General features: G+C 41.2%; 1 protein-coding gene across 3 annotated transcripts in view; it reads left to right on the top strand.

The window, feature by feature from the left end:
- Positions 1-8,964, top strand: part of LOC129137958 (putative adhesion G protein-coupled receptor E4P) — a 55,154-nt gene extending 46,190 nt beyond the window's left edge. For all 3 annotated transcript variants that reach the window (XM_054672618.1, XM_054672619.2, XM_054672617.2), the window contains exons 13-17: positions 740-806; positions 1,391-1,482; positions 4,570-4,750; positions 7,085-7,180; positions 8,464-8,964. In XM_054672618.1, the coding sequence (XP_054528593.1) occupies positions 740-806; positions 1,391-1,482; positions 4,570-4,750; positions 7,085-7,180; positions 8,464-8,589 (562 nt within the window). In that variant the 3' untranslated portion in view covers positions 8,590-8,964. The remainder of the gene's footprint in view (positions 1-739; positions 807-1,390; positions 1,483-4,569; positions 4,751-7,084; positions 7,181-8,463) is intronic.
- The last annotated feature ends 9,083 nt before the right edge of the window (positions 8,965-18,047 follow it).

Raw genomic sequence — 18,047 nt, 5'->3', positions numbered from 1 at the left:
TGGACAACAGAGTACCTGGTGCATGCAATATGCTTAATTAGAGTTAGTTTTTATAGCTGTAGTTATTGTTTTTACTCTCTTTCTCATTATAGCAATCATTATCAACTTGCTAACTACATTTATTACCATTAACTCATTGCTAGGAACTGTACTCAAAAACTTTAAGCACATTATCTTATTTAATCTTTCCTACAAGTTCTATATGAAGGCAGTGACAAAATTCTGATGAAAAAAATCAAAGGATATCCAAATAGATATTCTATGTTCATGGATAAGAAGACTCAATGTTGTCAAGATGGCAGTTCTTCCCAACTTGATCTATAGATCCAACACACTCCAAATCAAATTCCCAGAAAATTATTTTGTGGATATTGACAAACGGATTCTGAAGTTTAGATAAAGGAGGCAAAAGACCTAGAATGACCAACACTACTTAGAAGGAGAACAACGAAGCCAGAGAACTGACATTCCCTGACTTCAAGCCTCAGTAGAGAGCTACAGTCATCATTTTTAAAAATCTTTCCAGTACTTTGATTAGCTCTATTATACACTTGAAAAAACTCAGCCTCAGAGCATGCACCTGCATCAAATGAGAACTCACATCTGACTCCATCTAAAATTCAGGATTCTGACCGAAGTAACTCCTGGCCCTGTTCACATCTTGCCCCAGGAGCCTGTATTCAAGCTCTCTGCCTTCTCCCAAGGAAGAAGCAGCTAATGCTTCTCTCTCTCTCAACAGCTGTTGGCTCAAGCTTGATAAAGGATTCATCTGGAGCTTCATGGGGCCAGTAGCAGTCATTATCTTGGTAGGTGATAATTATTTATGGGTGTGCCCGCCTTAGGTTGACCAAGCGTACAAAATGTTTTTCTTATCTAAGGGGAAATGAGATAAAGATAAGAAATAATAGCTTAATGTGATCAGCCCCTCTTCCTGAAAGTAGTCTCCACTTTTCTTTCCTTGGATTCCTCCTGGCTTACTTGTTGCTTTGATGTAATAATATCACCTCTCCTGGGACTTCTTTTCAAAATGCTGTTATTCATTCCATTCAACAAATATTTAATGGTTGGCCTCTCTACACAGGGTGACATGGTTTCCTGTTTGCCAGAAACTTTCTGATGACACCTGTTCCCTGGTAGAGACATTAATAGCACCTTTCCACTTTCAAAGTGTCCTGGTTTGAATGATAAATTGGATAGTTACCTAATCAAGCACCAAATGCTACAGGGTATATGCTGCGTGTTGTACGTAATAGACCAGAACATATGTGCATACCATCCTTATAAAACCTGTGTCTTTTGGGAAAAGATTCTTAGGCCCTCCTCAAATTAGATTGTATAAAATGGCTCCAAAAGAAAATTCCAAGTCACTTTTTTCATGCGGTTCCCACAGATAAACCTGGTGTTCTACTTCCAAGTTCTGTGGATTTTGAGAAGCAAACTTTCCTCCCTCAATAAAGAAGTTTCCACCATTCAGGACACCAGGTAAGAAGGCATCAGAATCAGTGGTACCCAAACATTATTCCTACATGGCTGCTCTTTTGGGAAAGAAAGAACCCAAGCAGAAATATGATATAAATTATCCTGGTACGCGATAAAGAGCATGTGAAGGACAATTTATAGAAGAAATAGAAACTCTGATTTTCAGGTAACTTCATTTCCTTATTCAATAAATATTCATGCTGGGTGCGGTGACTCACACTTGTAATCCCAGCACTTGAGGAGGCTGAGGTGACAGAATTGAGTCTAGCTGCTCAAGACCAGCCTGGCAACATATTGAGACCCCTGTCTCTACAACAAATTTACAAAATTGGCTGGGCATAGTGGCATGCGCCTGCAGTCCCAGCTATTTGGGAGGCTGCAAAGGGAGAATCACCTGAGCCGGGGAGGTTGAGGCTGCAGTGAGCTATGGATCATGTCACTGTACTCCATCCTGGGCAACAGAGCGAGACTCGGTCTCAAAAAAAAAAAAAAGAAAGAAAAGAAAAGAAAAATAAACATTCATCCAGTGCCTCCTTTGTATAACACACTCTTATTATGAAATTATTTCCAAGAGTATCAATATCCTCCTCTCACTCCACCAAGAGCCCATATGCCCCCTGGACTCCGTTTTCTTTCCTTTTCTTTTTCTTTTCTTTTCTTTTTTTTTTGAGACTGAGTCTCACTCTTTCGCCTAGGCTGGAGTCCAGCGGCACCATCTTGTCTCACTGCAACCTCCCACTCCCGAGTTCAAGCAATTCTCCTGGGTTCAAGTAATTCTCTTGTCTCAGCTTTCTGAGTAGCTGGGACTACAGGCACACGCCACCATGCCTGGCTAATTTTTGTATTTTTAGTAGAGACAGGCTTTTGCCATATTGGTCAGGCTGGTCTCGAACTCCTGACCTCAGATGATCCACCCGCCTCAGCCTCCCAAAGTGCTGGGATTACAGGCATGAACCACACCGCGCCCTACCTGGACTCCATGTTCTTTGGTTGTAGAAACTCAATTCTCATGGGTACCAATCTATGCTATTAAAAATAATGATGACAAAAGCTAATATTCAATAGAATCTTGATAGATGCTGGATCCTTACCCCAAGAGTGGGTAAGGATCTTGCATTGGTGAGTCACATGCATGAAAATTAAAGGACTATCTGTCTAATTTCAGACCCTGTCTCAAGTCTCCTCTACTTATCAGACCAGTGTGACATTTCTTAAACTTGGTTTCCTCAATTCTTGAGGGTCAAAGTGCCACCCTTCTTGGTGTTTCCCCATCCCCCCATTTCTCAATTCCTTACCCTCTAAGGGCTCACTTCTTCCTTAGAACTGCAAACAGCAAGCTCCATGTCTGACCTCATCCCAGCAGCTGTGCCCTGCTGCCAACCTCTTCCTCTTGCTGGTGAATAGACAGTTACCCTGTTGTGCTACACTAGGTTAATGTCACACTTTGGGGTAGAGATTAACTATCTCATCTATTTCCTAAGTAATAAATCCGAGGTTAACATTGACATGGTGGAAACATCATGCTCTTTCAATAGGAAGGACTTGGATTCTAGAAATTTCAGACATCATGGCAGGAAGGGGAGGCTGGGAAAGAGTTGTTGAGAGACTCGTTCCAGATCTGTTAGAAGCCCCCATCCACTTGAGTCCCTTTGCCTCCTAAGCTCCAGAATTAACCATTGTGCTATCGAATCGCATATCTGGCTGGGCGTGGTGGTTCATGCCTGTAATCCCAGCACTTTGGGAGGCCGAGGCGGGCAGATCACAAGGTCAAGAGATCGAGACCATCCTGGCCAACATGGTGAAACCCCGTCTCTACTAAAAATACAAAAATTAGCCAGACATGGTGGGGGCACACGCCTGTAGTCCTAGCTACTTGGGAGGCTGAGGCAGGAGAATCGCTTGAACCCAGGAGGCAGAGGTTGCAGTGAGCCGAGATTGTGCCACTGCTCTCCAGCCTGGGCAACAGAGCAAGACTCCATCTCAAAAAAAAAATCGCATATTTATGGCTCCCTTTCCTGCACCTTGGCTCTGTCCTCTTCTCCCTGCAGACTGACTTCCCACAGCTGATGAACAGGGCAGAGCCACCTCAAAGGGGTCTCACAGGTCCATTCTCCAAGCCTCTTACTTCAAATGCTTAAGAGACAAAATCTGGTTGGCTGGGGGGAAAATGGATTGATTGACTCCTTATAGGTCAGGTGTCTACTGTGGGGCAACTGGCTGTGGTCAGAGGGGATGAAGCCATATGGCACCATTCAGGCCAAAGAGAAAGTTGTCATGGGAGAATCCTCATATACCAGTGATTATGCTGTCTCCTAAATGTGGACATAGGTAGGTTTTCTGTCTTTTCTATAAGTATATATCTTTCTGTAAGTGCAAATGGAAGGAGGGCTGGATGTAAGAAAAATCACCAAGCTAGATAGCAGTTGTGGAAAACCTAGGAACCAAATCAGGAACAGGAAGGACTAATTAGCAAGTTTATCACAAACCATAATATTTATTGAGTATCTACTATGTGCTAAGCATTGTTCTAAGGACTGGAGATAAAGCAGTGAGTAAAACAGACCAAAATCCCTGCCCTCATAGAGTTTATATTCCCAGGGGGTAACACAAAAAGTAAAAAGTGAAGTCACACACACACACACACACATATACACACACACACTCATCAGCTCTCCCAGCCAGCTGCCATCAACAATCCCACTCCATTATATGAAACACAATATACTTTGTGTGAAGAAACCCAACGTTATGTTATGTTCTAAAGTCAGGAATTCACCATTATTCAAATGTTTTAATACAAATTTCTAGAAGGCATTTTCCCATAAATCTTCCAAAAAATCTAGGCAGAAGACATGCAGAGAAATCAAATTATTTTCAACGGTGGGGAGAGAGCACTAATCTCAGTGATTTGCCATGACTGAAGTCATGGGTTCCACTTCATCCTCAAGCTGTGTGACCTTGTTGTATACGTCACTTAACTGCATGAAGCTGTTGTGAGATTTAAATAAGGGAATGCACACAGAGCATTTAGTTAGCACTTGTAGTGGATACCTGGTAAACCGTAGTTATTATTACTTTTATTCCCTGCAGAGTCATGACATTTAAAGCCATTTCTCAGCTATTTATCCTGGGCTGTTCTTGGGGCCTTGGTTTTTTTATGGTTGAAGAAGTAGGGAAGACGATTGGATCAATCATTGCATACTCATTCACCATCATCAACACCCTTCAGGGAGTGTTGCTCTTTGTGGTACACTGTCTCCTTAATCGCCAGGTAAGGCTAATTATTTTGTCTGTCATCAGCCTAGTCCCAAAGTCTAATTGAATGGTTGTTCACGTTCTCACTCTTCCCTGACCTTTTATAATTGTATTTTGGGTTTGTCTTGATTTGGGGATGAGGGTTTAGGTGCTGCTGGGGTATGCTGTATGCTGTGGGTTTCATCTGTTTAGCATCCTAACATATCCTGAAGAGCATGGATCAGTCAGGATAAAGTGGATTATGCTGCAATAACAAATAGCCCCTTGCCTCCCACACTCAGTCTTAGCAACTTAAAACAATAAATGTTTATTTCTTGCTTGTGCTACATAACTGTGACTTAACCCACATCGTCTTTCCTCTGGAGTGCAGGCTGAAGGTGTGGCCCCCTTTTTAGAACATTGATGGTTTCATGGCACAGGAAAAGGAGATTGTGGGAAAGCACAGCTTAGCTCTCTTAAAGCTTCTACCTAGTAGTGGTGCACTTCTGTTCTGCTCTCATTTAATTGGTCAAAGCAAGTCACATGGCCATAACTCAGTTCACCAAGAAGGGGATGAATAATCCTTCTGTAGTGAGGGGCACTACAAGAAGTGATGCTGAAATATGTGGCACAATCTACCACAAACTCAAAGAGACTTCAAGTCTAATCCCAGTTCTTCCACTGAGTAGGTGGTTGTGTGACTCTGGGTAAACCGCCTATCCTTTCTGAGCATCATCTGTAGTCTTCTCATCTGCAGATGTGGTGATGCCTTCATTACAGGGTTGAAGACTTAAATGAATCAGTGCAAACTCCTAACATAGTCCTTAGCACACATTAAGATCTCAGTTAGTGTTGTTATTAAGATCTCAGTGAGTGTTATTTCAATTTTACTCTCCATAGAAAATTAGGACAAATTTTCCTGGCATTTTCCCTTTGCTGTTGAATAAAACTACCAGCAGTTAAGACGCTAGTGGCAAAAGGCTATCTTAACATGTCATTAATTTCTCTTCAATCTTTTAGTGCCTTCATGCTTGGAACTTCTCACTCACAGAAGAAGTAAAATATAATTTAATTGTCCTTGTGAAATGATGTCGGGCATTACATCTTTAAATGTCATTTTTAGCATGTTAAGGAGGTTAGAGGAAGGCAATTCTTGTAATCACAGAGGATGGGTGATTGTAATGGTTAGCGTCAGGGCTCTGAGTAAGATGACAAGGTTTCGAGTCCTGGCTGTGTGACCTTGGGCATCTCAATTTATCTGCAAGAGTCTCAACTTCGGATCTTTAATTGTGGGTAGGAGAAATGTCTTTCTTACTCCATTTATGTAAGAATTAAATGATATATTGCATATACAGTGTCTTGAATATAGCTAGTGTTCAATAAATGGTGACCTTCACCATCATATAATCACCAACACCCCCACATTATCATCTAACCATCATCACCATAGTCACTTTTATCATTATCACCATTATCATCTTTATAATAATCACCTTCACCATCACCACCTTCATTACCTTTATCACACCTTCATCATCTTTACTATCATCACCATCACCATCATCACCATTACCATAACCTTCATTATCACCTTTATCATCATCACTGTCATCACCATCACCTTTATAATCATCACCTTCACCATCATCACCTTCATCATCTTCATCATCACCATCACCATCATCACCATCATCACTATCACCATCATCACCATTACCATCACCTTCATCATCACCTTCACATTACTTTCATCATCACTATCACCACCATCACCATGACCTTCATCATCACCTTCACTACCATCACCTTCATCAACATCACCATCATCACCCTCATCATGATCATTTTAATCATCACCGCTACTTTTACCATCGTCCGTTCCATTATCATCAACTTCATCATCATCACCTTCACCATCATCACTATCATCACCTTCATTGTCATCATCTTCATCATCACCCTCACCATCATCACCATTACCATCACCTTCACCATCATCAATTTCATTACCTTTATCATCTTCATCATTATCACCTTCATCATCACCATCATCACCATTACCATCACCTTCATCATCACCACCATCATCTTAATTACTTTCATTACCACCACCACTATCATCAACAGTCACCTTCATCACCATCATCATCATCATCTCTTGAGTCCTATAGTGTCTTATATTTAATACACATCTTTTTTACAACTGAGAAGTTTGAGTTTAAATAAAATGAATCAACACGGGCATGGCCAAGATTATATGGAAAACTAGAAAGTAGGGCTTGGTGTCTTTATCTTTAGCCTCCCATTTTAGGATCCTTTCTCCCAAACCAAGCTCTGGATGTAACACGGACCTCTCTACTCAAATTTCCAGGTTCGAATGGAATATAAAAAGTGGTTTAGTGGGATGCGGAAAGGGGTAGAAACTGAAAGCACTGAGATGTCTCGCTCTACTACCCAAACCAAAACGGTAAGATCAGCTCCCTCTGAGTGCTTTATTGGAATCCGACATCTCATGCCTCTAGAAGCTTTCTGGTTCCTTGATCTGAAAGAAAAGAGAAATTGCATTAGGTTCCTGTATTATGCAGCTGAAGTTTCTGGGTTTTGAGACCAAAACCAGAACCCACCCACCCTTCCTTTCTTCCTTCCTTCCTTCCATCCTTCCTCCCTCCTTTCTTCCTTCCCTCCCTCCTTCCTTCCCTCCTTTCCTCCTTCCTTCCTTCCTTTTCTCCCTTTTTTCTTGCTCTCTCTCAGTCTCTTCCTCTCCCTCATTCCTGGTTTCCCTCTCCTTCCTTACTTTATTTCTTTCTCACTCTCTTTTACACCATCTATCTTTTTCTCTCCCTTCCTCCTCTCTCGTTTCTAACTCTCTGTTTCATTCTTTCTATCACTCCCTCCTTCTCTTCCTCTCTCTTTTCATTTCTTCCTTCAACAAACATCCAAGGGATATTTAACAAAAAAAGTTTAATTTATTAACAACACTCATTTAACACATATTTATTGTCCACTATGTGCCAGGCACTGTTTAGGTGCTGGAGAACCATCAGTGGATCCATTGACAGTAGTCCTTGACCTCACAGAGCTAACATTCTAGTTGGGTGAGGGAACTGACAACAGACCCAAAAAAGTGAATTTTATGGTATTAGAAAGTGATAAATGCTTTAGAAAAAATAGAGCAACGGAGAGCAGCCAGGAATGACAGGGTGGGAGGATTCCAGTTTTAAATAAGGTGACTACAAGAAGCTGGCACTTGACCAAAAATCTGAAGGCTGTGTATGATAAAAACGACCTCCGGTTTGTGAAATTACCTAGATTTGGAGGGCTAGGAAGAGACTCTTTTTGGTCAGAAACCACAGATTCCTAAGTGCTGTGACTCGTGAAACTGGGTTTGCCCCTTGCGGCAGCCTGAATGCTAAGACCATGGAGCTATTACAAAGATATGAGCTTTATTTGGGACAGAGAGCTTCTTAGCTAGGGTAGCACTTCTCATTGTGAAGATTAAATGATGTCAAATAAGTTAAGCGCGTAGAAGGCTGCCTGGCACCACAGGAAGCCCCTGTAAATGTTTGTGAAAAGATCAAATAAAATAACCATTATTAGATGGTGGAGTTTTTTTTGGAGGATGGGAAGTTGTAATGTCAGATATTGAGCTTTGGACCTAACAGAAATCCTAGCTTGTCATCTCTGGGCAAGTTAGAAGTTTTAGTTAATTTCTCTTTCCCCTTTTCTCCTTATTATCTTCCCCGCAAGTAGGAAGAAGTGGGGAAGTCCTCAGAAATCTTTCATAAAGGAGGCACTGCATCATCATCTGCAGAGTCAACCAAGCGACCGCAGCCACAGGTTCATCTCGTCTCTGCTGCTTGGCTAAAGATGAACTGACCTGGCAAATGCCATGGCAATGACCCGGAAGTTACCGCTCCTTTCCGTTTGTCTACGGCGCCCCTGTGGTCACACATAGATTGGACAAATGCCACTATTTCTAGCTTTCCTGTGAAAAGTCCAGGCTCATTCACCTATTTTGGCTTTTTATGTTCATAGAAAGAACAAGACATTTGGGAGAATTCTTAGATCCAGAGTCCAGTAGTGTGGCACGTGCAATGAAGTGTCGGAAGGATGCATTTTAAAGATGGCGGGCGGGAGAAGTGGATTTTCTTCTTGCAGCTACTGCCACCTTGCCAGAAACTCACTAACTGGCATCTGGATTCAGCTCATAGTTCCCTTTCTGGCCTCTCTGCTGTATTTTATGCTCCCAAAGATCTTTTTTTTTTTTTTTTTTTTTTTTTTTTTTTTTTTTTTTTTGAGACGGAGTCTCGCTCTGTCGCCCAGGCTGGAGTGCAGTGGCGCGATCTCGGCTCACTGCAAGCTCCGCCTCCCGGGTTCACGCCATTCTCCTGCCTCAGCCTCCCGAGTAGCTGGGACTACAGGCGCCCGCTACCACGCCCGGCTAATTTTTTGTATTTTTAGTAGAGACGGGGTTTCACCGTATTAGCCAGGATGGTCTCGATCTCCTGACCTCGTGATCCGCCCGCCTCGGCCTCCCAAAGTGCTGGGATTACAGGCGTGAGCCACCGCGCCCGGCCGCTCCCAAAGATCTTACATTAACACTCCACATTCACATAATTCAACAGTTTTCATATGGATCAGTATTAAAGAGGGTGTTGCATTTTGCAATACAAAAATGCATTATCAGGTGCTGGAGAGGATGTGGAGAAATAGGAACACTTTTACACTGTTGGTGGGACTGTAAACTAGTTCAACCATTGTGGAAGTCAGTGTGGCGATTCCTCAGGGATCTAGAACTAGAAATACCATTTGACACAGCTATCCCATTACTGGTTATATACCCAAAGGACTATAAATCATGCTGCTATAAAGACACATGCACACGTATGTTTATTGTGGCATTATTCACAATAGCAAAGACTTGGAACCAACCCAAATGTCCAAAAATGATAGACTGGATTAAGAAAATGTGGCACATATACACCATGGAATACTATGCAGCCATAAAAAATGATGAGTTCATGTCCTTTGTAGGGACATGGATGAAATGGGAAATCATCATTCTCAGTAAACTATCTCAAGAACAAAAAACCAAACACCGCATATTCTCACTCATAGGTGGGAATTGAACAATGAGAACACATGGACACAGGAAGGGGAACATCACACTCTGGGGACTGTTGTGGGGTGGGGGGAGGGGGGAGGGATGGCACTGGGAGATATACCTAATGCTAGATGACGAGTTAGTGGGTGCAGCGCTCCAGCAAGGCACATGTATACATATGTAACTAACCTGCACGTTGTGCACATGTACCCTAAAACTTAAAGTATAATAATAATAAATAAATAAATAACCAAAAACAAAAATGCATTTTCATCCTAGCTTAGGGGTGTATTGTCACTGCGCAGGCTCTTTTGTCCAAGACACTGACATTTTCCCCATTTTCTTTGCCTGAGATTTATTTATTTATTTATTTATTTATTTATTTATTTATTTATTTTGAGACAGGGTTTTGCTCTGGTTGCCCAGGCTGGAATGCAGTGACATGATCTCTGCTCACCGCAACCTCTGCTTCCCAAGTTCAAGAGATTCTCCTGCCTTAGCCTCCCGAGTAGCTGGGATTACAGGTGGCTGCCACCACGCCCGGCTCATTTTTTGTACTTTTAGTGGAGACAGGGTTTCACCATGTTGGCCACGTTGGTCTTGAACTCCTCGTCTCAGGTAATCCACCCTCCTTGGCCTCCCAAAGTGCTAGGATGACAGGTGTGAGCGACCTAGCCCGGCCTGCCTGAGACTTTTGGAACCTACATGTACACATGGGTTAAAGATCATTTTGTTTTCTTAGTGTCCTCTTGAACACGTCCCAGTACAAATGTCTGGAAACAAAAAACGTGGGTCATTCGGACTCATTTTTTCGTTTTACCATGTCTAATTACTTTTACAAAGTTACTGGTTTTTAGGTATGTTTTCAGCACATTAATAAATGTGTGGATGATTGTTATGACAGAAGAGCTCCAAAAAGATTTTAAATGCTAATGACTGTCAATGTTAAAATAGGCAAGAGTCATCAACATTTATTTGAAGAAATTTCAAACCAGGCGCGGTGGCTCATGCCTGTAATCTCAGCACCTTGGGGGGCTGAGGTAGGAGGATTGTTTGAGGCCAGGAGTTTGAGACGCCCTGGAAAACATAGTGAGACCCCATATCTACAAAAAATTTACAAAATTAGCTAAGCAAGGTGGTGCATCGCTGTACACCCCGCTACACAGGAGGCTGAGGCGGTAGGATTGCTTGAGCCCCAGGAATTCGAGGCTGTAGTGAGCTATGATTGCACCACTGCACTCCAGCCTGGGAGGCCGTGGTACACTGTCTAAAAAAAAAAAAGAAAAGAAAATCATGTGAGGTCTTCTTTTGGGGTTGCAGACAAAGGGTTGAGGACTTTTCTGCTTGATTAACGCAAATGTCTCCTCCATAGATATAAACATAGTAGTGTACATCCACTCCACCTGCTGGCTTTGAAGTTATGGGATTCCTTTGGAAAAGGGAAAATGAAGGGATATTCACATGGTTGCAAAATGTATGCATGCAGCGCAACTTTTTGTTTTGCATAATTTCAAATGTACACGAATAAAGGCTTCGTAAAATGCAATATTCCTGGGCAGCTGAGAAACCCTTGTACCGAATTCCTAGTCATGTTGCGATTGCTCTCTGGTCCATGGCGGTTGAAGAAAGACAGAATAAATAAGCCATGTATTCTAGGTGTTGCAGATTTGAATTCAGACTCCTCTATTGGCCATTTTTCCTCCCTTCCAACTTGAAGGCTGCTTTCTTCTTTTTCTTTTTCTTTTTTTTTTTTCCTTTCTCTCTCTCTCTCTTTGTTTTTTTTTTTTTTTTTTTTTTTTTTTTTTTTTTTTTTTTTTTTGATGGAGTTTTGCTCTTGTTGCCCAGGCTGGAATGCAATGGCACGATCTCAGCTCACTGCAACCTCCGCCTCCCGGGTCCAAGTGATTCTCCTGCCTCAGCCTCCCGAGTAGCTGGGATTACAGGCATGCGCCACTACACCCGGCTAATTTTGTATTTTTAGTAAAGATGAGGTTTCTCCCTGTTGGCCAGGCTGGTCTCGAACTCCTGAGCTCAGGTGATCCGCCCGCCTCAGCTTCCCAAAGTGCTGTGATTACAGGCGTGAGCCACCACTCCCAGTCAGCTGCTTTCTTTCCTTCCTGCCTCTCTCATTCTTTTCCATTCTTTTTAAGAGCCAATCCGGCTTCTGCTTCCTTCAAAACCAATTTCTTATTCAGGCTTTCAAATAAATCCATCTTTTAAACTCAATTTATTCAGGTCTGTACAACATGACTTACCCCTCTACATGGTGTGCTGTTTCACAAATGATGTCACGTGTGTTTGTAAATCCTGCCTCCCTGAATTAGAAAATTCGTGAAGGCAAGAATGGCAGAGATGATACATTATTCTCGGCCTCCACCTAATTATTATGTCTCAAACTCTGCGCTATTGATATTTTGGGCTGGATAATTTATTTATTTATTTATTTTCTTGCGACGGAGTCTCGCTTTGTTGCCCAGGCTGGAGTACAGTGGCGCAATCTTGGCTCACTGCAACCTCCGCCTCGCGGGTTCAAGCGATTCTCCTGCCTCAGACTACTGAATAGCTGGGACTACAGGCGCATGCCACCACGCCCAGCTAATTTTTGTGTTTTTAGTAGAGACGGGGTTTCACCATGTTGACCAGGATGGTCTCGATCTCTTGACCTCGTGATCCACCTGCGTCGGCTTCCCAAAGTGCTAGGATTACAGGTGTGAGCCACTGCGCCGGCTGATAATTTCTTATTTGTAAGGGGTTGTTCTTTGTATTGTAAGGTGTTTAGAAGCAGCTTGGCCTTATTCAGTAGGTGCCAGTGACACTTCCCCACCAGTCATGACAATCAAAAATGCCTCCAGAGGGGGGGTGCGGTGCCTCACACCTGTGATGCTGGCACTTTGGGAGGCTGAGGTGGGCGGATCACTTGAGACCAGGAGTTCGAGTTCCAGCCTGGCCAACATGGTGAAACCCTGTATCTACTAAAAATACAAAACAAATTAGCTGGGTGCAGTGGCTCACGCCTATAATCCCAGCTATTCAGGAGGCTGAGGTGGGAGGATTGCTTGAACCCAGGAGGCGGAGGCTGCAGGGAGCCGAGATCGTGCCACTGCACTCCAGCCTGGGCTACAGAGTGAGACCCTGTCTTAAAAATATACATTTTTAAATTTGAAATATATATTTTTATTTGAAATATATTTTTTATTTCAAATATATATAATGTATATATAATGTGTATATATATAATGTATATATAATGTGTATATATATATAATGTGTGTGTGTGTGTATATATATAATGTGTATATATATGCTTCCAGACATTGCCACCTGGGAACAAAAATGCTCCCAGTTGAAAACCATTGGTCTAGGGATTCGTTTATAGGTAAGGACAAAGTTGCAGTAATAAATACAGATGTCTGAGGTGATTTAGGGCAAGAAAAATGAGAAAAACAATAGCTCTGAAACGTGCTATTGTGAATAGCACAAAATGTGAAAGTTTTCAGTTAGTGAGTCAGACCCAGTTCCAATATCCAGGGATTAAAATTGTATAATATTAACATAAGTTGGTAAAATGTTTCTATTCAATTACAAGGAACTAGGGGAATAACTGAATTCTATCTTATGTTAGCTTTGAACTTCCCTGGGATTGGGTGTCCTGCTGAGGCAGGAGAATTGTTTGAACCCGGAAGGCAGAGGTTGTGATGAGCCGAGATCACGCCACTGCACTCCAGCCTGGGCAACAGAGCAAGACTCCATCTCAAAAAAAAAAAAAAAGAAAAGAAAAACAAAGGAACAAACAACAGATACCAGGTCCTTCTTGAGGGTGGAAGGTGAGAGGAGAGGATCAAAAAACTACCTATCAGGTAGTATGCTTATTACCTGGATGATTTAAAAAAGTCTGTGCATGAAATCCCCATGACATGCAACTTACCTATATAACTAACCTGCACATGTAACCCTGAACCTAAAATAAACGTTAAAAAAAGAAGTCTAAGTGAATGGCAGAAAAAAAATTTTTTTTTTTTTTAGTAAGTGAAATGCTTACTGGAATGTCTAAGAAGTTTGCAATATCATTAGAAACAATACTCTTTTTTGAATGCAGTTCAAAATCTCATGACAGTGAACTTCAATCAAGTATCTAAGGGACTCATAGCTTTCTTTTTCATATTTGATGGTCATGAGCAGAGTAGCTGGTACTGTTGCTGCCCGTTCCTAATTTCCTTTTCAGCCCCCATCCTCTTCTCCAGGAAACTGGTTTCAGCTGAACAGGAAGTGCTCCATCTGGAAGGTGACGCACTGCCCTACCATTGTCGGGGCAATGTGGCCAATAATTGACTGACACAGGCATAAACAAGGCTGGGGCCCTTGACTCAAAGTGAGACCAACTCTGAGGTATGACTCATGCTCCAGCGCTCCCCGGAGATCAGGCTGCAATCACTTCCAGCTGAGACCATAGCCTTACCCTCCAACTTCCCAACCCCATCCTGACTCCCTCACTTTTCTCCCCCAAGCACTCCCTCAGTAAATCATGGGCACCACAATCCTGGTCTCAGGCTCTGCTTTTAGAACACCTGACCTCAATCACTTATTGTCATTTTATAAATAGTAATATTAGTAATAGAATGAGCACAGGTTTATTGTTACTGGAAAATTAAACAAAAGAGATCTGTTTTGAAGATTCTGAAAATCAGAATCTGTTATTTATAAAACCAAGAGTGATCACTTCAGGACACAGAATATCAGAATAGTGTTCTGTTGCTGTGCAGTAGATAGACACACTCTCTTTCCTGGATATATCCATTTAACAAATATTATTAACCCAATCAGTGACCCCAATCTTCTGCTGGATAGTAAACTTACAGAGATAAATGAGACAATGAACTCATCTGATATTGATCCAACATACCAAGTATTACAAATAAAAAGTTAATAACTTTAGGCAAAATGGAACAGAAAGGTCACATCAGAAGGCAACCAGATGGCTTAGAACTGATGATGGAAAGATTTTCTGGGAGCAAAAATTAAATAAACTTCAAATTACTATATTGGTCTATTTATTTATTTATTTTTTTATGAGATGGAGTCTCGCTCTGTCACCCAGGCTGGAGTGCAGTGGCGTGGTCTCGGCTCACTGCAAGCTTCGCCTCCCAGGTTCACACCATTCTCCTGCCTCAGCCTCCTGAGTAGCTGGGACTACAGGCACCCACCACCACGCCTGGCTAATTTTTTTGTATTTTTAGTAGAGACGGGGTTTCACCGTGTTAGCCAGGATGGTCTCTATCTCCTGACCTTGTGATCCACCCGCCTCGGCCTCCCAAAGTGCTGGGATTACAGGTGTGAGCCATCACACCCAGCCAAATTACTATGTTTCTAATGGCTACTTTTAAAATTATTTTATTTTAAATTTTTATCTATTTATTTATTTAGAGACCAGTTATGAGACTGGCTAATTTTTGTATTTTTGGTAGAGACAGGGTTTCGCCACGTTGCCCAGGCTAGTCTTGAACTCCTGGGCTCAAGTCATTCACCTACCTCAGCCTCCCAAAGTGCTAGGATTACAGGCATGAACCACCATGCCCAGCCTCTAATGGTTTATTTTTTACAGTTTGGGAAAGTTTTGGCAGCCCTTGTATAGTGAAAAATGTTTGTCTTTAATCAAACACTAAGGGGAACATATAAATTTCTTCCCACTTATAACCTACTACTAATTTTAAAGTCACTTATGCAGTAGAGTGTTAAAATTTTAGCTCAAAGATGTTCATTACAGTGTTGTTTATAGCACTGAAAATTTAGAAATGATACAAACTGAGATTAAATACTTTATGACACATAAACACCGTAGATTACCATGAAGACCTTCAAAAAAAAAGTTTTAAAATATTTGGGGCTAGGTGCAGTAGCTCATGCATGTAATCCCAGCACTTTGAGAGGCTGAGGTGAGTGGATCACCTGAGGTCAGGAGTTTGAGACCATCCTGGCTAACATGGTGAAACCCCGTCTCTACTAAAAATACAAAAAAAAAATTAGCTGGGTGTGGTGGTGCATGCCGGTAGTCCCAGCTACTCAGGAGGCTGAGACAGGAGAATTGTTTGAGCCCAGGAAGTGGAGGTTGCAGTGAGCAGAGATTGTACCACTGCACTCCAGCCTGGATGACAGAGTGAGACTCCATCTCAAAAAAAAAAAAAAAAAGAAAAGAAAAAGAAAAAAAATATATTGAGTGGCTGAATGAAATTTTTAAAAGACCAAACTGTATGCTTCTTACAAGAGACTCACCTCACCATTAAAGACAAACAGACTGAAAGTGAAGGGATGGATAAAGATATATCATGCAAAGAGAAACCAAAAGTGAGTGGTATAAGTCATACTTATACCAGATAAAATTGATGATAAGTCAAAAACTATCATAACAAAAAGAACCAAAGAAGATCATTAGCTAATGTTAAAGATATAGCAGTTCAGTGAACCCAGGAGACGGAGCTTGCAGTGAGCCCAGATAGCACCACTGCACTCCAGCCTGGGCGACAGAGCAAGACTCTGTCTCAAAAAAAAAAAAAAAAAAAAGATATAGCAGTTCAACAAGAGGCTATAACCATCATCAACACATATACACCCAACGCCAAAGCATCCAAATATATAAAGCAAATGTTATTATATCTAAGGGATAGATAGACTGCAATTCAGTACTTATAGGGGACTTTGACATCCCACTTTCAACAATAGACAGATTGTCTAGTCAAGAAATAAACAAATACACATGGATTTAAACTATTCCATAGACCAAATGGGTCTAGCACACATTTACAGGACATTCCAACCAACCAGTGAAGAGTATACTTTCTTCTCAACTATACGTGGAACATTTTCTAGGATAGATCATGTTAGTGTCCATGTAATGTCTTTTTTTTTTTTTTTTTTGAGACTCTCGCTCTGTTGCCCAGGTTGGAGTGCAGTGGCACAATCTCAGCTCACTGCAACCTCTGCCTCCCAGGTTCATGCCATTCTTCTGCCTTAGTCTCCCGAGTAGCTGGGACTATAGGTGTCTGCCACCATGCACGGCTAATTTTTTTTTTTTTTTTTTTTGTATTTTTAGTAGAGATGGGGTTTCACTGTGTTAGCCAGGATGGTCTCAATCTCCTGACCTCATGATCCACCCGCCTGGGCCTCCCAAAGTGCTGGGATTACAGGCGTGAGCCACTGCGCCTGGTCAGAACAATCTTAACATATTTAAAAAGATAGAGATCATATCAAGTATCTTTTTGGACCACAGTGGAATAAAACTAAAAATCAACAACTATAAAAACCTTGGAAAACTTAGAGTTATGTGGAAATTAGACCTTATGCTCTTAAATAACTGATGGCTCATTGAAGAAATTAAAAGGGAAATTTAAAAATTCCTTGAGACCAATGAAAATGGAAACACATCATACAGAAACCCCTAACACATAGCAAAAGGAAAGTTCATAGCAATAAACACCCTACCTCAAAAAGAAGAAAGGTTTCTAATAAACAACCCAACTGTGCACCCCGAGGAATTAGAAGAATAAGAACACAGTAAGCCAAAAATTGGTAAAAGGAAGTAAATAATAAGACTCAGAGCATAAATAAACAAAATACGGAAGAAAAGCAAGTCAAAAAATCGATGAAAAGAAGAGTTGGTTTTTTTGAAAAGATAAAATTGACAAACCTTTAGCTAGACTAAGAAAATAGAGAAAATATCCAAATAAATGAAATAAATACAATATAATATCATTAGCTATAGTCTTTATGCTGTACATTAGATTTCTAAACTTATTTTTCCTACGTAACTGCAACTATGTGCCCTTTGACCTACTTCTCTCCATTTCTCCCTCACCTCATCCCTGTTCCTCATAACCGTTATTCTATTCTTTCAGTGTGTTTGATTTTCTCAGATTTCACATATGAGGTCATGCAGTATTTGTTCTTCTGTGCCTGGCTTATTTCATTTAGCATAATGTCCTCTAGGTTCATTCTTGTTGCTGCAAATGGCAGGAATCTCCTTTTGTATGGCCAATTAATATTTTTTTAATGATTTTTCTTTTCAGACACCAATTTAAAAACTGTTATTGATGAGTTTACTTCCATTAGAACCAGTAAAGTATAATTTTAATAATTCTAGTTTGGGAACTATAAAATACTTAAATTTAAAATACTTTTTAGGTTCTAAAATAATTACTTTTCAATGTTTCAATGTTTTTAACTACTTCAGTGTTTGAGG

Source organism: Pan troglodytes, chromosome 20 (assembly GCF_028858775.2).
Source record: "Pan troglodytes isolate AG18354 chromosome 20, NHGRI_mPanTro3-v2.0_pri, whole genome shotgun sequence".
Lineage (NCBI taxonomy): Eukaryota > Metazoa > Chordata > Mammalia > Primates > Hominidae > Pan > Pan troglodytes.
The sequence above is the reverse complement of the archived record's forward strand: the minus strand, read 5'-3'. Positions and strand labels throughout refer to the sequence as shown.